This window comes from Dermacentor andersoni, unplaced genomic scaffold, assembly GCF_023375885.2.
Source record: "Dermacentor andersoni unplaced genomic scaffold, qqDerAnde1_hic_scaffold ctg00000033.1, whole genome shotgun sequence".
NCBI classification, from domain to species: domain Eukaryota; kingdom Metazoa; phylum Arthropoda; class Arachnida; order Ixodida; family Ixodidae; genus Dermacentor; species Dermacentor andersoni.
The window spans coordinates 261,075-285,257 of record NW_027314755.1 but is presented as its reverse complement, the minus strand read 5'-3'; the positions used below and the strand labels follow the sequence as shown (position 1 = coordinate 285,257).

Genomic DNA, 24,183 nt, shown 5'->3' with positions numbered 1-24,183 from the left:
TATTAGAGGTAGTTGCCGCAAAAGTGCAGTAGACGGCAATCACAAAATAAATGTGCTCCTAATTTCTGTGCTGTACAGCTCCTTAGCTCCAAGAAATGATTGAAGCGTACTGCAACCAACTCGTATGCGAGAGCTAGAGGGTTGAAATCACGATGCAACTGCAAACCCGCCGATACTTCTAAAGGTTATAGATGTTCCCTAGCGTGATTCTCGGCTGACTGCATGTGTCCGTCTGGAAGTTGTTCGTATTAGAAATCCTTGGGCGTGCGTTCCAGGCGCCTGTTGTCTCACCATATTCTGTAAGGGAAGTAGTCATTCTTGAAAGAGTTGAGATTTGACGGAGGTGTTGCGGAATTAGGAGACCTGTGACGTGCGGTCCGTGGGTTCAAAGTGAAATTTCTTTTGTTTCTTAGAATTTTACACTGTGCTCCTGTCGCTGTCTTGGCAAGCGGCGTCGGGAGCTGGTTCAGAGCGCGCATGTATATGACAGGAGCGTGTTGGAGAGTAAAGGCGACGAGAGAAACTTGTTTGCGTAGCACGAGTTGCGTAAGTGTCATAGCTTGATGGCTTCCTCCTGGTTTGAATGCACTGCGCGTTGTTGTGCTCCGATTATGGTTATGCACGTGTGGTATAAAGAGCAACAGGGTTGCGAAAATAAACAGCCAAAACTAGCCAATGTTTATTTTTATGCCTTTCTATGCAGTGTAGCACAGTTTTGCTGCCAGCAGTAGGGCCGTTTTCGCCAAGCAGATGGGGTTGTCTGGCGCCCAGTTAGTGCCTGAGGTGCCGGTGAAAGATCGCGGAATCACTTAACGCTTGAAAGATCCCCTCTAGACATTGACTGTCGATTGAAAATTTCCATCGCCAGGGGCAGATTATTGACACTGGCGTTAGCCCTGGGTGTGTAGCTATCCAAGCAACAATTGACGTTAGACATCCAAGGCACGTATAAGTGACATCAGTGCTCTCTGTAAAGACAGGCTCGCTCCTACTCATTTCGGTGTTTTTGAGTTGTGCATAGGGCCTTCACGTAGCTGCAGGACTGTTTCTTGCCAAAACCCCTCACTCCAAAATATTTTCCACCCAACCGAGTTCGAGGAACATTGGCGTAAGCGTCCCGAGGCTGCTTGCAATCATCATGTGGCTCAGACAACACAGACCCGTGTTGCCGTACTATAACATTTAATAACATTTAACATATAAGATAAATAACATTTTGGATCTTGTTCTATCGTCCGCGCCCCATAGGGTTAACACTATCACTTGTGCGGATGGGTTAAGTGACCACCGGTTATTACAATTCACAGTTCATACACCTTCATGCTCACGTCACCTGAAAACTTAAACAATTATTTGATTACCAAAGGGCAAACGTCAACGCTATTAACAATGGTTTGGAAAGCTTCACGTTGTCATTCTTATTAACTTTTTTGAGCGGACAGTGAATGGGAATTGGTGCCGGTACAAAGAAAATTTAACAGAATTAGCACATTTATTTAGCAAGGTTTCATTTCGCGTTAACTCATTGAAACCATGGTTCAATAAAACTCTTCGTACTCTCAAAAATGAAAAGAAGTGTCTTTACAGGACTGCCAAATGTGTGGACGCACCTATGTCTTGGAGCAAACATAGGTCTTGTGATGTAGCCAACTGTAATACCCTGCGTCAAGCCAAGCAAAAGTGTTTCTCTTGCGATCTACAATCACCGCTTCAAAACAAACCAAGAAAATTTTTTTGAAAACGACCTCTTCCGTTAATGTTTCCAACATATCAAAATACTTGATAGTTCTGGCTTGCCGATTGCACGAAAGGTTTCAGCATTTATCTTTAACAATTACTTAACTGCCGTATTTACAAAGGAAGATCACTCGAAAATACCAACACTCATCGAACTCTGTTATCCATACATGGCCCCATTCAACATAACAACCACAAGATTTCCACTTCTTCCGGCATGGACGGTATAAACTCAAAAATCTTAAAATATGCAGTAGTACCCTCAAGGAAACTCCTTTCTTGGTTGTTGCAAGAGTCCCTCTCAACAGGGGAAGTTCCGTAGTTCCGTATGACTGGAAGGTCGGTAGAGTTATACCTTTCTTTATGTCTGGTGATAAAAGCGCTGTTAGCAATTACAGCCCACTATCACTAACAAGCGTTCCTGGTAAGTTACAAGAACACATATTCTTTTCAAACGTAGCAAATCACTTGGAAACTAACAAGTTCTTCTTTAGACATTGGCATGGTTTTAGAAAAGGACTATCATGTAAAACGCAACTATTCGAATGGACTACGGATATTCTAATAAACCTGGATAAGGGCACACAGACAGCTTCTATGTTCATAGATTTCGCTAATGCTTTCGATTGCGTGGCTCATTGCCGTCTCATAGATAAACTTTCATGCGTAAACACCCATTCCCTAACAGTATCTTGGATAAGACGTTTCTTGTCATTCCATAAGCAATTTACCATCGTCTATGACTTTATTTCCAGTATCAGCGATGTAACATCTGATGTACCACAAGTAAGCGTACTCGGACCATTACATTTTCTGATCTGTATTAATGACCTGCCATCCGAAATAACGCCATCCACTCGCTTGTACGCAGAAGATTGTGTGATCTATCGTCAAATCGGCTCACCTTCTGATCACATCGCTCTCCAACGAGATCTTAACCGTGTTACTAACTAGGGCTCTTCTAGGCAAATGACCATAAACACTGATAAATGCAAACCAATAACATTCACCCACAAAAAGACTTTTCCCGCTTTCGATTACTCACTTGATAAGAACCCCGTCACACGCACCAACTCATACATATACCTCAGTATTCTCCTTACACCTAACCTGTCATGGTCTCCACACATAAAAAAAATAACTGCTACAGCCTCACGTACGCTCGGTTATCTTGAACGTAACCGGCACGATGCTCCTGCCTTCACCAGGCAAATCGCCTATCAGGGTTTTGTAAGGCCACAACTGGAATTCGCAGCCCCTATCCCGTCACCTCATGAAGCTTACCTACTCGCGACTTTCGAATCAGTCCAAAGCCGCGCCGCCCGCTTCATTGTCAGAGATTATCACCGTGACTGAAGCGTGACTAGCATTAAGTCATCTTTATCCCTCTCATCTTTTGAATCCCAAAGAACCATAGCATTGCTTTGTCTATTTCACAATAGTCCATAGCACGCGCCCATACACTTTGCCGCTCAATCGTCCATCTCGTATATCTCGGCGTCTGCACAATCATCTCAGTTTCCGTCGTATCTTTGGTCGAAGCAATGCTTTCAATTCTTCCGCGTTACGACGTGCCATTCAGCATTGGAATAACCTACCAAACGACATAGTTTGCCTTCCTGACCCAGTAACCTTCAAAGCCCGCTTATGCATATTATTTCCATAGTTAATCACAACTAAACCATACTGCGCACCTAAGCAAATACCTTTAGCGAAGTTGTATATATTTTTTGTTTGTTTTGTATTGCTTTAACATTGTTAGAGACTTGTTCCTTCATCTTCAACAGCTACAATTTGTATAATTTCTTGGTACTCCTTTTTTTGCTACTTCACGCGGTCGTTTTGTTTCATTTATCGCGTTATTTATGTTGTTAAATATTTGTTCTTTCATGTTTACTCGCTTACAATGTATAATTTCCTCTTACTCCTTTCGTTTTTGCTAATTTTCTATACCTTCCCCTCACGCAATACTCCTTCGGGAGCCTGTGAGGTAAATGAATAAATAAATGAATAAATAAATAAATTACCGAACGTAAGCGATAGATGGCCCTCTCTTGCATCTCTTGTGTGCAGGAATTTATGCCACAGCAAAACTGCTCCAGCTTGTCCTCCAGCGTGCCCTTGCGTGAGCCATGCGTTTGACTTACCTTCTTCAATTCGATAGAATTTTACGTGTTTGGGCATCGACGAAGTGTGCCCCATGGTTTTGATTGGCTTTTCTCGTCTCTTTGCAACCCTCATTTACTCATTCTTGCATGTGTTTTATGGCGTCAGTAATAAAAGCGCTAAAGTATGGTACTGCGTCGTCTACGCTGCTTGCTTATCTAATAATGAATTAGACATGTAGATTTCTTAAAGTACGACCAATTGGCCGAAGCTAGCATCAGCATAGGAATATGCCGAGGACAGTTGTGTTGCTGCATTAAAGTGGACGCTACTGTCAAGTGTTCATTGCCTAAAAAGATTGTATAAGCAGGGAAGAAGCCCAGACGGGCCAAGCGCTGAATCAATAGAACAATAATGATTCTGTGATACATTACAATAGATGGCTTCCTCTTTATTAACCACTCACCGTAGGTTCCATGTACTTACCCTTGGCATTGCACCGAGAGTCTCGCTACAAATTGTTGAGCATTCCTCACCAGCATTCACTCACCAGCCATAATATCGTATTTTTATTAATACGCCTTTCGATTGAAGGTGAGGAGAATTAATTGTAACCAATCTATCAGTTAGAATTTCTTGTACAGACACTGACTCGAGGGCCGTTTTAAGTTGTGGATTATAAATGACAATCTCATCTGCACAGTTATTGCCATACCAGGAAATAAGGAAATGCAGTCGTCACAGTAACTTCAGATGGCCGATCAGCGGAAGTTTGATTGGTCAGAGTTTAAATGCCTCTCCTTTAGTCAAAAATACCTTAGGATTATGTTCAAGGAATAGTTCAGTAAAGTCATCAATGTTTTAATTAGCCCTCTCGCATTGCAATGCATTATACGCAACGCCATATTTGTACTACTAAAAGTGTTCCACGTGCCTGGGTAGGATTCAAGTTTGTGTTCCGGACCCTTTGTCTTGACCGATAATTCTTTTTTTTTGTTTTTGGGCGATCAAGTGAACTGTGCAGGTTGTTCTGCGCCAACGGTTCGAAAGTTGTTTCTCTTGTCTTCAGGGAGGTGCTGAGCGCCCGCGCTTGCAGGCTGTTCGTGCATGTTTTGGCGTCGCCTCGTGATGGGTGGCGATGTAGCCCGACGGTCCCGGAGTCGCCCTGCTCTGTCGTAGTGAGTGCGGATTTAACTATTGCCGCAGATGGCTAGCTGCGCAGAGGCCGGGCTGATAAAGTTGGCCTGTGCGTCACTCCCCCCCTGCCCTCCACCCCCGCTTACGATTCCTATCAGCAAAAGCTGTGTAATGAAAAACTGAGCACCTTTTATGGGCTTACTCAAGCGAGGTATCCTCTTTGACATTGAGAATGACGACCTTTTTCCTTTTTTTATTTTCATCTTGAATGTGATCCTGGCTATGCTGCGTGGTCATCCTTACAGGTCAGTTCTTGCAATGGGGTGTGTCGGCACACTGGTCCGAGGGGTTGCTTTGGAAAGCACGTTTTGCACAACTGAGCTGGCCGCTGCAGCTATATTTATCCGCGCGAGCTTTTTATGCATCAGTGTGGTATGCTGGTGATCGAAATATCTCCAAGTTTCACAAGACTGATTAGCATATCCTACTCTTGTTTGTCACGAAAAAAGAGCAGGAGATCTCTGGTGACCATTTTTAATACGTTACAGCCCGTGCTTGGGGTGTAAGTCAAAGAATTGCCAGCAACAAAAGGAGAAAGTATTCTTGCTTGGTTTTGAGTTTTATCGCAGTTTGCGGCATAGAAACGGCGGAAAGTCTTTCGGTCTAGTGAAAGAGTTGGTAAGCCTCAATCGGTGCGTGAAGTTATTGGGAGAGTTACGATAGTCTAGAAGAGGGTGGGGTTCTCATAGCCTTGTATTTTGTTTAGATTGCAATGAATTTGAGACGTTGCAGGACTTAACATGTAAGAATGCATACGTGAGCTGTACAAACAAATAGGAAGGTAGGAGTTGTTGTGAGTAAAAGGAAGCACATCAGAAAAAAAAACGCAATTGATGAAGAGGAGAGCAAAATGCGAAAGCCGAATTTTCCCGCATGGGTCACTCGAGGTCTACGCAAAATCCAAAGCAATAACGTGCGGGGCCTTCACTGAAGGGACTTAAAAGGCCCTGGCACTTCCCTAATTGTCCTAAGTCTCCTAATTGTCTTAATAATCTTTCCTAAGGACACGATTAAGCCGCGCGCGATGAGGGAACGAAAGGTCCGACCCCCATCTGCTGGATGCTTTGTTGTCACGGCACACCGAACACCTGCCGACAAATGAGCACCTGTGGAGCCAACTGCATGGAAACTGCCGGTTCTTGTAAACACAATGGAATGGACATTGAATTGTAATGTATTGGAATACTTTTTGTAGTTCTTAAATACTATCGAGATGTGACGATTGCATGGCCTTTGGCTCTTCATATTTCCAGCTTTATAAGACATCTTCAGTCATTGTTCCCCTTCGCGGTCGCTCTATATGATTCGCTGACGAAAAAATATGCATAGGCGTTTTTTTTTACACTACGAGGTATTTCGAGGTACAATTAAATCGCGCGTTTGCATTTAGGCGATTTGCACAGTCTGAGCGCGAGCTTGCTGCATTTATATTTAGCGCTCGATTTGGCCTCTAGATTGGTAGAACTTGAACACTGGAGCTTTGGTGGTCTATGATGTTAAACTTGAAAACACGAAGTATGGCCGGTGGAGTGGAAAGTAATGCAGAAGTCTTGTTTTATTACATCACGCACAGTTTAAATTTAACCGGTTCAGGCGAGTAGAGCAATCTGGAAGCGATGGTTAGTTATTAAGCTTACATAGGCTAAAGAATCAAAAATACTCCTGCGTCTTGGACTCGCTAACGAAGAGTATTTAGGCAAAGGTCAAGAAATTGGCCCTCGGAAGTGCGACGTTTGGCACTGAAGCAGACCATATTGCCCGAGCTAAAACATGTTTGATTCTTATAGAGCCCCTTCTGCGTGAGGAGGACTAACATAATTTGAAATGCTTCAAAGGCGTACTATTCACGTTATCTCTGACAAATACATTAGAGGGGGGCTTACTCCTCGTCGGACATATGTCATAACTCAATACACACATGTCGAATACATGTGGAATAATATGAAATGCCATAGAGTTTTCACTCACAATCGATAAAATCTGCTGCCGAGGAAGTTTCTTTTTAAATCCTATCGTGCAAACATACAGGACAATCATGGCCGCTCGATGCAAAAGCACCTTGATTTTTCATCGAGCGGCCGTTGTACAACGCTCACTGCAATGTTAGTCAACGTAACATAAAACGCCTGTATTTCTTTCTCTTTATTTCTTGGCCATGAGATCCTTGTACAGTAATTGATGAAGTTTGCATGCGTGGAGTTTCGCAATTTCTCCGGTGGAGTTTCCTGGAGTTTCGGAGTTTCACCGTTTAGGGCAGAAATGAAAAAAAAAAAAGAAAAAAAACGGACAGAATAGGAGAATGCACAAGTGCCTAGTTTGTGCGTTCTCTCCGGGCTGTTTTTTCTTTCAATTTCTGTCTTATATGCGCCAGATGAACATTGTTCGCAATATTGCTGTTACTATGCAATTTATTTGTTTACCTGCATTTATTGCTGGTATTTTTGTTAACGTTATTCACGCAATGTTATGGTGTGCTAAAACTCATGTGGTGTAACGTTGTACCTTTTTTTTCTAATCATGCCCGCTTGGCCTGTATCTAGACCAGATTGCGTACATAATTTCTACGTTGTGAAATTTATTACATAAATAAATACATATATAAACATAGGAGTAGGGAATAACTGGCCACACAAGCGGCAGCAGCGTTTCCAGAGAATCGGTCAAGGTTGTAGAAACGAGTTCTTTATTGATTTCCATATGAATTCAAACATATTTGATGGCATTTGATTGAAACATTTAAGTTCTAGCAACTGCATCATCCACAATTTCGATCTAGGTTGCAAACTTTGAGAAATTTTGAAATCGCTTCGCTAAGTTACAAGAAAAAAAAGAAAAAAAGTTTATTAAGTAAACAACAGCAAAAAAATACCGACCGCAGTTATATTAGCTGCATCTTTTAGAGATTCCTAAGTGGACAACTTTCTTTGTATTCATTTCAAATATGCGTGAAGATTGCCTTTAGCAGGATTTCCAAAGGATCTGCTCATAAAATAGTGTATTCAGAGCTCTGCATATTACATCAATTTTGTGCCCTTTATATGTATTATTGGCTGCAGGAACTATCAGGAGCTATCAGATATTCCTTGGGATATCAGTGGCCTTAGCGACATTAGCAAAAATTGGTGAGGCATATACAGTGCTGACTAACGGCCATGTCCTTTGCTGTCCTCCAGGATAAGAAGCAATACGGGTAGGTTCCCTAATCCATAAGGGCATAGCGGGCAACATTGACGAATTCTATAGCATTAATGAGAGAGTAGCAGGACTCTTAGTCAAACTTAGTAAGAGGTGTAGATTAAAGGTAATACAAGCCTACACCTCGAAACAGTCCCGATGATGATAAACTAGATCAGTTGCAGGAAAATGTTGAATTTACGATGAGAAAATGGCAAACTCGGTATACTGTACTATTTGGCAACTTCATTGTAAAAGTGGGGAAAAAGCAGGCTGGTGAACAAGCACTTGGAAAGTACGGTGTCCATTCTAGGAACGCTAGAGGAGAGATCCTGGTACAATTCTCATAATGTTATAAACTGAGAATAACGAACACCTTTTCCAGGAAGCGTAGCAACAGAATGTGGACCTAGAAAAGCACTAATGGTGAAACAAAAAGTGAAATTGATTTCATACTTTGTGCAGACCCCAGCATAGTGCCGGAGGGAGAAGTGGTAGGTAGGGTAAAGTGCAGTGATAATAGGCTAGTGAGGGCAGGAATTCACGTCATCTTGAAGAGAGAAAGAACAAAATTGGTCAAGAAGAAACAGGTCAGCCTACAGGCAGTAAAGGTAAAAGCAGACAAATTCCGGCTGGTGCTTGTAAACAAATATGCAGCATTAGAACGGAGAGATGACGATGGCGTATAACCGTAACTAGGCTGGCTTCATAGGCAGCAATTGAAGTGAGAGGCAACGCACCAAGGCAACCAGTACGCAAACTCTCCCAAGTAACAAATGACCTAATAAACAAACGACAAAGAATGAAAATGTCCAACTCAAGAGATAAGCTAGAATTTGCGGAATTGTCAAAACTGATCAACAAATCGAAAATAAGTTATATTCGAAATTGGAACGTGAGAAAGACTGAAGAAGCCATAAAGAATGGACGCAGCTTGAAATCAGTGGGAAGCAAACTTCGCACAGGACAAACCAAGATGTACGCACTGAATGATAAGCATGGTAATATCATCAGCAATTTCGAAGGTATAGCAAAAGCAGCAAAAGCAGTGGAAGAACTCTATAATGACCTGTACAATACCCAGATGACTCAAGATGACTCCATTCGAAACACTAATGAAGAGCATACTGAAGCGCCTCCTATTACAAGCGATGAAGTCAGAAGCACCTTGCAAAACATGAAACAGGGAAGATCAGCAGGAAAAGATCGAATAACAGTCGATATAATTAACGATGGAGGAGACGTAATGCTTCGAAAACTGGAGGCTCTCTATACGAAGTATTTATCGACTGCAAGGATCCCAGAAAACTGGAAGAATGCGAACAATATGCTTATTCACAAAAAGGGAGACGTTAACGAATTAAAAAATATACAGGCCCATTTACTCACTTCCAGTATTATATAAAATATTCACCAAGGTATTCTCCAATACAATAAGGGCTTCAGGAAGGGATACTCTACAATGGATCACGTCCATCTCAATAATCCAGTAATCGAGAACTCCGAAGATTACATTCAGCCTCTCTATATGGCTTTCATAGATGACGAAAGGGCTATTTGATTCAATAGAGATACCAGTACAGACTCTGACGTAAATACCTTGCAAAATATCTACAGAGGTTCTACAGCTGCCTTAATTCTACACAAGCAGGAATACACCTCTAAAGAAAGTGGTCGGACAAGGAGACACGATCTCTCCAATGCTATTCACTGCGTTCTTGGAAGAAGTATTCAAACAATTATACTGGGAAGGCTTATGAGTATGGATGGACGCCGAATACCTCAGCAACCTTCGGTTTGTCAGTGACATAATTCTATTGAGCAACAATGTGGACGAGTCACCACAAATTACTGAGGACCTTAATAGAGAGTGCAAGAGTTGGATTGAAGATTAATATTGTTACGTACGAAGGCGCCGACGAAAAGCTATATACAAGTATATTTACAAGGCAATACGCAGCGCTTGGCCAAGAGGCAACGGCCCGCGCTAGCCTGTAATCATCGTCGTCGTCTGCACCCTGCTCGCCTCTTTGTCATCGCAAATACTAAATTGAATTAAATGATGCTGTTTTACGTGCCAAAATCACTTTCTGATGATGAGGCACGCCGTAGTGGTGGACTCCGGAAATTTCGACCACCTGGTGCTCTTTAACATGCACCTAAATCTAAGTACACGGGTGTTTTCGCATTTCACCCCCATCGAAATTCGGCCGCCGTGGCCGGGATTCGATCCCGCGACTTCGTGTTCAGCAGCCTAACACCATAGCCACAGAGCAACCATGGCGGGTCTCGCAAATACTGTCCCGTAGCACTACCCTCGGCGGCAAAAGCGCTGTCCCGGAGCGACTAAACGCCGGGCTCGGAAGCACTGTAGTAGACCTTGAGCCTACTGACGTGCACAACATCCCTAGATGCCAGAGTAGAGGACGAGGTTGAACGCACAGGAGCAATTACGTACGTCACAGGCGCCACCTGGCGAAGCAGCGGTAGGGCCCTCTATATCGCGAAAGGAGCTTCTCTGAAAGTCCGACGTGACGAGAGGGCGACCACAGGAGCACGAGCGCACCGGGCGAAAATTGTACGTCATGGTGGCGGATGTTTTACTGACGCGGCTGAGTGGTTTGCGAGACCGTCAGTCGAGTACGGGCAAGCTGGCGTGCATGGTCCGCGAGGTCGATGGCGTCACGCGCATACTCGCTTGTTGGGATCGCAGCAGGAGAAGTGCCATGTCTAGAGGCAAGGTCGGTTCGCGACCGTACAAAAGATAGAATGGACAAAATCCAGCGGTGTCGGGCAGGGAAGAATTGTACGCAAATGTGACGTAATGAAGGGCAATGTCTAGTTTTCCGACAGGGAGCGGCGTCCGAAGGGAGTCGGCAAATAGGACCGACGGGGCTGGGGGGAGCGAGATTGTCGTCGTTGGCGCGAAGGGGAACGAGAATAGGGGCGGTTCGGCGCAGGAGAATCTGTGGCGGCATTATCGGAGCGGGCAGCATAATTACGAGAAGGGCCACCTGGGGGGCGAGAGCAGGCAGTATAAGTAGACCGGTTCGGGGAACTCCAGCGACTGCGACTGTGCAGGGAAATCTGCCCGATTCGATGGCAGTGAAAACAAATGGGCTTCTCATCTGCAGTGCGCCATACAGACGGGTTGCGGAAACGTGGTGGGTAAGAAGATGCGGAACGGGGCGGAGTCGAAGAAGCCGGGTGGGTATCAGGGCGATGGGCCGAGCAGATGGTGTGAAGACCCATGTTTGCGAACTGCTAGCGGACAACTGCCTGGATCTGGGAAACCGTGACTGCAGGTGCATTGGAGGGGCTGGAGTCGAAGGCAGCCGCATAGGCGGCCTCGATCTCACGCTGGACGATTCTGGTAACATCGCCAGTGTTGTAGGGGCGAGGACTGTCGGCACAGGAAGATGTCGCTAGGGTGTTACGCAGACGGGCAAACTGCTGGTCGATACGTCGGCTTTTAGCGAGGTATAGATGACGGCACTCTTTTATAACTGCATCCATCGTCGCCACGTCGATAAAATCGAGTAAGTTGAAGGCGTCATCGGCAATGCCTTTGATGAGTTGGGAGACGTTGTAGGACTCAGTCATGTGTGCGTTACTTTGCGACACAGAGCCAAGACGTCCTGAATACACGTGACCAAGGGCTCTGTTGACATCTGCACACGGCCGGAAAGCGCCTTCTGCGTGGCATGCTTGTAACCGTAGGGGTTGCCGAACAAGTCTCGGTGCTTTTGCTTAAGCGATTCCCAACTTGTGAGCTCATCTTTGTGCGTCCGAAACCAAACTCGAGGTGTGCCACTGAGGTAAAAGACTACGTTGGCGAGCATGATAGTAGGGTCCCACCGGTTATTGCGGCTGACGTGTTCGTACAGGCAGATCCAGTACTCGACGTCTTCTCCATATTTGCCCAAGAATACGCCAGGATCACGGGGAGTGGGGAGAGTGATGTAGGTCGTCGAAGTAGCAGCAGGTGTCGGAGCCGGTGGAGTTGGCGTCACCGGGAGCCATGAAGGAAGGCTCGACGTACCGTCCACTGCGAAGCTGCGTGACGAGGTACAGGGAACGCAACCTCCACCCGATATGTTACGTAGGAAGACCCTGACGATTAGCTATATTCAAGTATCCTTACAATGCAATGGGTCGCACTTGGCCAAGAGGCAAGAGCCCGCGCGCGCTAGCCTCTAATCGTCGTCATCGTCTTCACCCTGCTCGCCTCTTTGTCATCGCAAATGCTGTTCCGTACCCATGTGTAGAAGACAAAAATAATGATGAATAACCGGGCAAGGGAACAAGATTTCAGGATCGCCAGTCAGCCGAGTGACTCTTTGAAGGAGTACGTTTGCCCACGCCAATTATTCGCTGGGGGCACGGATAAATGAAATGAAATATACAGAATAACATTGGGTTGAAGCGTATTCGGCAGACATTGTCAGCTTCTGACTAAAAGCTTGCCATTATCGCCAAAAATAAAGGTGTACAGTCAACGCATTATACCGGTGCTGACATATGGGGCAGAAACTTGGAGACTGAAAAAGAAGCTCGAAATCAAGTTAAGGACCGCGCAAAGAACGATGAAACGAAGAATTTTAGCGTAACGTTAAGAGACAGGAAGATATCAGTGTGGATTATAGAGCAAACGGGGATAGCCGATATTTAAATTGACATTAAGGGAAAGAAATGGAGCTGGGAAGGTCATGTAATCCGTAGGTTAGGTAACTTGTGCACCATTGGGGTTACAGAATGGGTGCCAGGTGATGGGAAGCACAGGAAATACGAACGCGCTAGCTGGAATTGGTTGGCGCAGGACAAGAGTTATTGAAGATCGCAGGTAAATGGCAAGGAAATCGTAGCCCTTCGTTCTGCATTGGACATAAAATAGGCTGTTGATGATAATAAGCTGCAGTTCAGAGAATCGTGGCGTTGGCTTTACTGCAAAATTGCTTCTGAATTTTTGTAGGCACGTCATAAATGGAAAAGGCGATTTCTTACAATAATATTGCATTTTTTTTTTCGAATAGCAAAAACTTCAATATTGGTGCTGCCGAGCAATTTGAATTCTCATATTCAATGTGCTTAGGTTCTGAACTAAAGCTTCCTGTTGGCGTCACCACCATTTTGTTTGACCTAGAGACGACATTTGGGATTTCAGAGAACAACACTTCCATCTGTCGGACAAGTTCGTATGTGCAAGTATAATTGAACCATAGACAGCATTCCGTGTCGTTTCCGTGAGTTCCTCCATCGAAAGGAATTCATACAATAGCATGGCTTACCAAGCGCCGTTCCCAAAAGTGTCCGATGGTTCCTTCGTGAATGCGTAGCTTGTACAGACCACTGCGTTGTCCACGCCGCCGGTGCTGATGTCCGATGGTTCCTTCGTGAATGTGTAGCTTGTACAGACCACTGCGTTGTCCACGCCGCCGGTGCTGATGTAGACCGGAAGTGTGAGACCAGTGCCTCCGGTTTCTGTGTTGTGTACGTCCTCATTTGGCAAACTTGCAAGAGTGCCGAGCATGACAAGCATGTTAGGACCACCTCCAGCATACCGCGTGTTTAGAATAACGATTGATATTGTGCGCGTTTCACGCATCACAGTTCTCCTCCGTAGAAAAAGTTCGACAGTGGAGGCATAGTTGCACCACAGGCAGCATTACGCACCCTCTGATTTGCTTTATGCAAGGAAATTTTCGCAAACGTGGGCTAATATAGCAGTGTTTTCTGGAATGGCTGATGCTTTCCAATGCCGGCGCGCCTTGTACTGGGCTGTGCGTGATTGATGCTGCTGCTGGACACCATAGGTGGGGAACTGGTCATTCCGCTTTCAGTGACGTGTGTATGGCCTGGAAGAATAACAGAGGTGTTAGCTCGTCACTGTGCAGGGGTCATTCAACGAGCGTCAACATTTCGCGCAGAAAAAAAAGAAAAACACGATGATTTAGTGGAGGTTTAGTGATATGGTAACCTGACTTCACTGCTTCCGTATGCGGTGCTCTTTCTGACAATATGGCTTCAACACATATGACAAAAGAGACGTGCGTGACGGCAATTATGCAACGTTGGATTTCCCCCAAAATATGTGCTGTATTTAGTACACCTGAATAAAACACGACAGTGTTCCATTCCGAAGATGAGATTAGGCACTTTTAACGCGATAGCACTGCGGGCCTCGTGTCGCCGATGATCCAGTGTCTGCATCCGGCGCTGGCGTTGATCATCTTCTGGACAAAAAAATCATTCCGAATCAGACATACCGAATCACGCAGGCCTTCCGTGTAGAGCAGATTTGTTACTGAAGTGAGTGAATTTAAGGAAAATACACCAGAAACATAGTAAAGTACGACACACATACAACATACAGACATGATAGCATCAGATTGTTATTTGAATATACGAGGAAACATTGTTTTACGTGGGAACTGAAGCACAAACCAATTTCCCGGCTTTTGTACCACTCTTGTACTACGGGCAGTGGCGCACCCATTTTCATGCAAAACCATCCAGATGGCGCTTGCCTCCGTGCATATGCGGTCTACGCAAGAAGCCGCGTTTCGACCAGAAAGCTCGCTTTCGTGCATAGCGTTTGCGGCCAGTGTTTCCCGGTAAACATTACGGTTACATAAGATGCTGTTACCGGGAAGCGCGAGAAGCAAGCAGGGATCGTTGAATGGTATTGTGTTCCGCTCTTAAACGAGAAACTAAAGCGTCGTGCAAATTTCGTTGTGTCTGTTCTCGGAGTCAAATCATTGTTTACATTTCCAGCAATAAGCATATTTCAGGCTTTACTAAGGTTTCGATAGAAAATATGCAAAATTCCGTGAGTTAGCTTTTTCACAAACCTAACTTGCCTTAACCATGTAGGACACGTTCTCCTTATAGTAAAGCTCATTAGTAGCGCAGAAAACTAAAGTTTAGCTTGGGGAATTCTGTCTAAATACACGAGAAATACGCTGTAACTATTCCACTAAATTTGCCGATATCGGTTGCACTTGAAAGAATACGAGAAATTGTAGGGACTGGAGCATTGTTTTGGCTGTGAATGTTTTTATTAAGAATATTTTCAATATGGAAGAATTTGTAATTTTAATCTAATGGAGCAATAAAAAGGATAACACAGCTTCGGAAACATCTGTTAATACATATAAAGTGGTAAAAATGATATAATATGCGGCGCTCTGAAATATGATACTATGTTGTGGGTAGGGCTTTGAGAAACGCTCGTAAACATTATACTTTTTGGAAGTTGGTAATTATTGAACCAATATTGGTCGCTTTAGGTGTTCTAGCTCATGCAACTTTACAGAACTGCGATATCTGTTTTTTCGGTGGGAGGGGCAGAGCTACAAATTTGTAAACTATGTCCTTGTCCATTGTGTCGGCTTTCATTCTTCATGGCTTTCACGCACCAATTTTCCGAATCAGCTACCCTATTAATTCACGTTGGGGCTGTTCATGCGGAAACCGACACAGCGACACACGTAAACTGTGTCCTCTTCTGCAGCAAATGCACCGCTCTCGTGGCCTATGTAAATGTTCTTTCCGTTGAGGATTGTTAAGCGTCTTCGCAAGTGGCATCGATGGTCGAAGGCTATGCCGTACGTACCCGTAACGTCCTTGGAATAAATGAGGTTGTTGAACGCGTCCCACAGGTCTTCGAAGGAGTCTTCACAAATCCTAGAATTAGACATATTTCTATCGGAATCTGTGCATCCAGGTAAGGCGGGAAATACCTGATGCAGCTTTCGTACAAGCACAATTTGGAACAAGCACACTGCTATTCTGCTAATTAACCTGATACATGTAATGTTTCATTTTACCGAAATGCTCACTTGCTGGCTGGCATAAGGCAAACCCTGTGTAATACGTGGAGTGGGGAACGCCTCTGACTTAAATAAACAGGCAAGTCAAGTTTAGTTTACTTTAGTGTAGAACTTTGGTTTTTGTGCAATTCAAACAGTTCTGATAGGGCTTTGAAGTTGGCTCTATGTTGCCGTTTTTATAATTGCCGTGGCGTCAACAACTCGTGGAGGAGAATCCCAATGATAATTTGCCAGTAGGCTCAGCTGAAAAGTTTTCTCTGATTGTTCTATCAAATAGGGTGAGGCTCAAAAGAAGAGGCTGCGTGAACTTCTTGTATGCTTTGATTCAAAGCAGAGCTGTAATAAAAAGAGATAGTCTTTCCACGCCGGATTGAATTCGTAATTGCCTTGGTAGTATTCGGATTTTCACGGGAATTTCAATCAATTACGAATCATGGATCCATGCCACGAGCAATTTATCTAATAAAGAATTAAAATTACGAGGAACATGGCTTACACAGATTAATAGTGAACCAACAGTTGCCCCTTAGTGAAGACTCACTTCGAACACTTGAGAAGAGAAGGACTCGGTAATCTTAAGCATATGTGACAAAAATGTGTTTCGAGTTTGCTTCACGTATGACAGATATGACGCGCTCCTGCGAAATCCCGTCTTTGAGCATCAAATCCTGGCCGTCCAGCGTGCCCGCGATCGGGCCGGCAGACTAGATTTGTCAGTCGTGTCATGGGATTAGCCGGATGCGCGTTTTATGGCGTTTTGCTAGACGCAGCAAAAGTTTATTCACTCACTCACTCACATAGGACACGTGGAGCTGCCTTTCCTAAAAAGGAAGTTGAGTTACAGGGGTATGAACAAGGCGCAATTGCAGACATAAGCCTCAGATAAAAAGAAAACGTATATGAATGGACGTGCATCTGCAGTTGTATACCGCATATCATTCTAACTTGCGACTTCATTACCGTGGCAGCAAAAAAAGTTGGAGGTTTAGTCTTTAAAACCTGCTTTAGAACTTAAATATACTTATAAGTTTCACGTCAGATACAAAAGGAAGAGACATCATGAAGGTGACATCCGCGCGATGAGCATGCGTTCTCGAGAAATATTTTTCGTTTGCTGATTATGCTAGTATCTATGTATTTTGCACATCCGTTTGGAAAATAAATATTTTTTGGGGAGGTATTTATGTGTGCTGTATTTAGTGTTATGCGAGCTCTGCTTAATGAGGTGAATGAGTGAAGTATGCGAGTCGAACATCTTTCAATACGGGTGTTCACCAGGAACTGTACCAGAACTCTACCAGGACGGAATTTTAACAGGCTCACGCCGGGCGATATTGTATCGGGAAGTTGTACTGAATTCTGAAGTAGGAGAGGTGCTAAAAGACTCGAAAGCTTAGAATAATAAAAAGGATGTGTTTTCTTTAGAATAGATAATAAAGGGCAAAAAATTGTCATCCACGCGTATGAAGCACGAAGTTACAATGAAAACCCATACGGGTTTCCACTATGGGTTTTCTTTGTGGCTTCGTGCTATATCAGGATGGATTACGACTTTTCCCTTTCATGATAATTCCTCCACTTTGTGGTACCGCAGAACCGATTTGCCATATACTGTGTTGCTGTGCTTCCAATTTCTGTTTTCTTGGATTTCGTCGAGCGATCTGCTAGCCTCCTGGTTAGCTCAGGTAGCAGAGCGGTTACCACGTAAAAGCATTGGTCCCGAGTTCGAATCCCGGCCCAGGAGGAATGTTTCCTCAACTACAAGGCGTTCTTCCTGTGGATTCCACATGTTTTTCCTTTGTAGCTACGCGCTACATTCGGCTGGACGACAACTTTTCCTTTTAATGATACTTCCTCGTCCTAACGGGATTGCGCAGAACTGATTTGCCACAATAGTTATTGGGGATTGCTTTCTTGAAATACTTTCCAAACATTTTACGAAGCCAACTGTGCGCACTCCAGCATTAAATTGCTGCAAAAGTTGCTGTTACTGGGACTCAAATGAGTGCTGGATCTTCTCTCAGACGGGATCAGGAACTAAGGTTGTTTGAGACTGCGTCGCAGAAGATATCTAACGGGATTTCTACGCGTACAACGGTTCTTATGGTCTCCGAGAGCACGGAGCCTTGTCGCGGGATTTTCCACTTCGGCTAAGGCTATGGGCGGCTGTGTTGCCGAGTGCGCATTTCCAACATCTTATCCAGGCCCATGGGATTCGGGAGAAATGTCGCGACGGCCTTCGCCGGCTTCGGATTTAAATCCGACGTGAAGCTCTTGCTTCAAAACATGCACGAGGAAACACGTTTTCCTCTCGGGCATGTCCCGGTCAACGTTGGTGAAAAGACGGTTCATCACTTCCGTAAACACCGCGATATTCTCATTCGGTCGCTGCACACGGGTTTCAAGCAAAACTTCGGCCCGCTCCTTGCACACGGCACCCATGAATGTTTGCAGGAAGAGACTGCAAAACTGCCTCCCCCTGCTTAGCTGGACTCTCGATTTTCAAACCATGTCCTGGTGGTGTATTCAAATGAGAAACAGTCATGCCATAGCTTATCGTCAGTTTCAATTGTTAAACATGGTGGTTGCTGCGTAAGTTTCTAGCCAGCTTCCTGCATATTCAAATAATGGTCCGTGGAAGATCGGTGGGTCGCTTCGTTTTCGCAGAGCCGGCGTTGCCGGCCACATGGGGGATTTCAATGCTACTGCTCACTGCGCCATGTCATTCCTAGTCGTCTCGGGCGCACGTCCGTGCTCTATCGGTAGTCGGACGTTTCAGCTAGCTCACTGGCCCATGGCAACATTTACACTGTTTTCAGGGCTTTCAGGGTGTATCCGGTAATGAAGAAGCTCCTCTACGAGGTGTCGCGCTGTAGTGACGGGAACAACACGGTAACAAGAAGCATGTGGCACAAATAAGTCTTTATTGGGCGAACGTGATAACACAAAAGAAGTTACAGTCAGGCACAAAGATAGTTCCGGGCACATGCGTCGATCATTCAAGAAGTGATTTACGGCTAACGAACGTCGCATGATTCATCGAAGATTCCAGCGTAACCGTTTCTGTCTGCATGCAGTCCAGAATGCACAACTGTATTCGCGTTGCGCGTGGAATTTGATTACACAAGTTTCGACTACATCGCAGAAAAAATACATAATCGACAAGAATGACAGAATGCTCTTATACACGCTGGCGCGTCATGCGCTGAGCGGTAATTTAACATTTGTCAGCCGCTGAAACGCATTCACAGGAAAGGGATATCGAAGTACGCGTGCCAATCTGCCTAAAAACTGGATCACATTTTTTTCTTTCCTTGCTCGCACAGAAGCGTTTGTCACATCAGGCTGAAAATATTCTGGAGCTGTAATTACATAATAGTGCGAGTCATAACAGACGGCTTCCAAGTGGATAAAAGACTGCCCTTTAAATCTCTAAGCTCCCCCAGCGCAATCAAACAACTAAAAAATTGCGTATTGGGAGAACATATGATGTGACGCTCAATATCATTTAAACCTAATGCAGTCTCAGTACTTTCATCAGCTTAGTTTATGGTACATAACACATTTTCGGTGTTAATACACTGAAGAAGTTTGCACCGTTTGGGGCTTGTCCTCAAACAATAATCGTCAGAAGCCTTGCTTTTGCTTGGATTTTGGAAAGTCAGCGCTCGCTACTTTCCTGTCGATAATGCTGTGTCAAGCTGATAACGTGCACGCCGTTCGTGTCTAGGAAGTACCGGGCTCACAGCGTTAAAGCAACGAAATGCGGGCAAGACAGATGACGATTATTGTTCCAGGAGAAAATGCAACCCAAATGGTGTAAACTTTTTTTAGAGTTTACAAGAGCCAAAGAGAACCCAAAGAGTCAATTCATTCAACATCTTTTAAGCAAATAAATTTTCCCATGCGTACAATGTGTCTATATATTGTCGTAAAAGCTGTCTCTCGAAGGCAACAGGGCGTAAGAACCTTAATTAATGGTAGAGATTACTTGTAAGTTGACAAGAAAACAGTGCCTCTTTTTTAAATTCCTTTCAATCAGACATGTTCCCTTCTATCCCCAATGCAAGATCATTAGGCATAGGGTCCATTAGAGCTTGTTTACATGCTCACTCTGAAAACGCCTGCATAAAACTTCTCTAACGAAACGGGGAGTCAAGGATCTTGTGCAGGCATTTTGACCTACTTACACAAAACTCAAAATTGCACCCCATGAGGGTTTGTCTTAAACTAAATTTTCTAAAGCTGCGTTCGCGAGCCATCACATGTGTTTCAAACTGTAAGCGCTGGCCGGGATCTGCAGTATGCTTGGATATTGAAGCACTCCAAATACTTCTTTCGACAACGTGTTGTGTCGTAATTTCGAGAAACCCCAGGGCATCGTCCACATCATGCATTTTACGAAGTCGTTCTGAATGTCAAACCTAGCCGGCCTCTGCACACGATGCGTTTAGTTTGTTGCTAACTCCTGTGAAAGAATGTCAGCGTGATTTCTCAGCAAGGCTTCACTCTCGCGTTATGCAAAAGCAGCGGCCGATTTACTTGCGCACTAGGCAGCATGTTACGGCTGCCCACAGCTATGCGTCCAGATGTGCCTAATCAATTGAACCGTGTCTTGAAATGATGCTCCACATAAGTCGCACATATGATTCCGGCGCAGATGTTCATCGAGGGCTTCTTTCTCGGCGAAATCAAATCCACAGTGAGTACACTCATGCGGCATTTCATACCCGTGAAAAATTTGGTGATGACGAACCAGATCTGAGCTGTCCACAAAGGATAGATGACATATTCTGCAATCGAAATCTCCGCCCCCACAATACCACTTGAGATGACGTTGGAGAGAACTTTTGCATTCGAAGGCTTTAGTACATTTATGGCATACATGGGGTTTCTCGGCCGCATGCGTTTGCTGGTGTGCGCGGAGATGTGATACCTGTGTGAATGATTTACCACAGGTTTCGCAAGTGTAGGGTTTGTCGCCTGTATGTGTGTGTTTATGGTCATCTATATGTTTACACGACTGGAACGATTTATTACAAATATGGCATTGGTAGGGACTGTGGTGTTCGTGGGTGCGGTCATGTGCGGCTAGGGGATGAGCCAGGTGGAACGATCTACCACAGGTTTCGCATTTGTGGTTTCGGTCGGTGCTTTTCTGGCAATGTTTTATGAGCATCGAATTACTCACAGAGGCTAGATCACATGATTTGCAAATTTGGTCTGTGTCGCCCCTGTGTTCGTTGACGTGCCCGTGTAAAGCATCCCGACTGCTGCAAACAATGGAACATGCACCGGAGAACTCTTGCTGTTCCCCAGCATCGGTTCCAGTAGCATTCCTGCAAGTAGACGGAAAAGGCAGCTCAATATAGCCGACTCTTGTAACGGGACGACGTAGACACATTTTGGCCAATTGAGAGGCCGGCAAACTAAATCGATCGTTTACGGTAAGGCGACTTGTTCAATCTGAGGGCTAAGTTACTACATTTATATTTACCCTTCGATTCCGCCTCTAGATCGGCAGAAATTGAACAATGGTGCTTTTGGTCGTCTAAGGCGTTAAACTCGAAACACAAACTACGGTCGGTGGAGTGTCAAGTTATGCAGAAGTCCTGTTTTATTTATTACATCGTGTGTAGCCTAAATGTAACCGGTGCAGGCGAGTAGGGCTATCTGAAAACGGTGGTTAGTTATTAAACTCACATGTTCTAAAGGTAACAGAATACTCGTGCAATTCCATCACGCTAACAAGGAGTGTTCAGGCAAGGGTCCAGAAATGTGCGCTCGGTAGTGAGACATTTGGCATTAAAACAGGCTGTATTGCCTGAGCTTAAAGAGGTCTGCGTTTTATAGGACTCCTTGCACATAAGGAAGAGTAATATATTTTAAATGCTTCAAAGACATACTATACAATTAACGTTATCTCTGACAAATACAGCCGGACGGCGCCCTCGTCAGACATCGCATGCAATAACTCAATCCCTACATACAGAATAATATGAAATAATTCAGGATTTTTACGCAGAATCGTCAAGATGTGCTGCCGAGGAAGTTTTTTAAAATCCTATGGTAGAAATACAGTAGAACGCTCATGGCAAAGTTCGACAATTTAACACAAACAGCCATATTTCTTTCATTTTATTCCTTGGCCATGAGATTTTTTGCGTTATTTGATGAACTTTACATGCGTGGAGTTGCGGCATTGCTGGCACAAGATCGTTCCTACAGTTTAGGGGAGGAATGAAAAAAAAAATAATACGGACAGAATAGGACACACACACACACGTGTCTAGTCTATGTCTTCTCTCCTGCCTTTTTTTTTAATGTTCTGGCCTATGAACTAGATGAACATTTACTGAAGTACTGTAGCGCCAAGTAGACGACACAAGAAGAAGAGACACGGAAAGCGCTCGTCCGTGTCTCTTCTTCTTGTGTCGTCTACTTGGCGCTATAGTACTTCAGTAAATATGCACCAACTAGCCCAACAAAAAGTTCTGCTAGATGAAAATTGTTGGCTTTGTTGTCGTTAATGTGCAATTTAGTTGTTTATCTATACTTATTCTAGTTATTGTTGACACGACTCATGCTATGTTATGGTGTGCATCAGCTCATGTGGTGTAAGCTTGTACGCTTTTTCTAGTCGTGCCCATTTGGCACGTATCTAGACGAAATCATGTACTTAGTAAAATTTGACAATACATAAATTTATTTAGCAAATAAATAAATAAATTATAAATTATAGGCGTAGGGAATAACTGGCCACATAAGCGGCAGCAGCGTTTCCAGAGAACTCGTCTAGGCGGAAGAAAAGGGTTCTTTATTGACCTCCGTATGAATTCAAATATACTGGATGGCATTTGCTTGAAACAGATAAGTTCCAGCAACTGCATCAATCACACTTTTCATATCGGTTGGAAACTGAAAAATATTGAAATCGCTAACCTACCAGAAAAAGAAACTTAGTTTAGTAATTTACCTAAACAAAAAATCTACCGCAGTTACGTTAGCTGCATCTCTTAGAAAATCTTAAGTGAACAACTTCTTTCGTATCCATTTCCAGTTTGCGTTTGCCAAGATTTCCGAAGGATCTGTCCATAAACTACTATATTTCAGATCGCTGTGTAATACATCAATTTTCTGTTCTTTAGATGTGTTATTAGACGCAGTTTAGGGAATGGAGGTTTTGTCTTTCGTGCAGAATTGCTTCTGAATTTTTTATATGTACGGCAAATCGCATCTTTTTTTTCACATGCCAGAAACTAATGTTGGTGCAGTGTGTTTCTGGGCAAATTGATTTCTCATTTTCAATGAACTTTGCTCCTGAACTAAAGCTTCTTGTTTGCCCCATATGGTCGGAACTGCAGATCAGATTTGGCATTCGAGGCAACAACAGTTCCCTGTGTCGCAGAAGTTGATCAGTGGAAATACAATTCAGCCACAGACAGCGTTCCGTCTCATTTCAGTGAGTTGTTCCAACGAAAGGAATTCATACAAAAGTTTAGCTCACCAAGTGTCGTTTCCAAGAATGTCCGATGGTTGTTCCATTGGCGCGTAGCTTGTACTGGCCACTGTGTTGTCCACACCGCCGCTGGTGCTGCTGTAGGCCTGAAGCGTGAAACCAGCGCTCCCGGTTTCTGTGTTGTGTGTATGCCCTGAAACAGAGGTGCCGATTTCCCATTGTGTGACAACGAGGCTAGAGCGTTCTGTGATAGGAACGCGCAGGAAGCAAGAAAAAACCCTGGCAGCACAGCGGCCGTCTGAATTGAATCTCTAAATTCAAGGAACAAAAGTCGGAAGCCACAACGTGATGCTACGAAAAGGACGCGCATGTGTTTCGGGAGTTGTTCATTGCTTTAATCCTTCGTTTTTTCTGTCGAGACCGGAGCTTGGTTGACCTTGCAATGGCTGATTTTGGTTCTCACGCGTCTTGCCGCGCTTTGATAATGGTTGTGCTCTCCGATAAGCTCATTTTGCTCTCATAGAACGAAATGTGACGTGGTAATACACGTACAGAACAATGGCTGCAAGCTAATTTGCTGCTGTTAGTGAAGAATAAGATGTATTTAACTTTGAATCTTTTACCTTTAAAATCACTGGAACAAAATTGGGCTTATGTAAACACCAGTTAACCCTGAAA

General features: G+C 44.2%; 1 protein-coding gene across 1 annotated transcript in view; it reads right to left on the bottom strand.

The window, feature by feature from the left end:
- Nucleotides 1–24,183, bottom strand: part of LOC129381461 (uncharacterized) — a 78,424-nt gene that overhangs the window by 41,176 nt on the left and 13,065 nt on the right. The window contains exons 5-6 of the mRNA XM_055064342.2: nt 23,554–23,698; nt 13,503–13,724 (exon numbers count right to left, since the gene is read on the bottom strand). Of these exons, the coding sequence (XP_054920317.2) occupies nt 13,503–13,724; nt 23,554–23,698 (367 nt within the window). The remainder of the gene's footprint in view (nt 1–13,502; nt 13,725–23,553; nt 23,699–24,183) is intronic.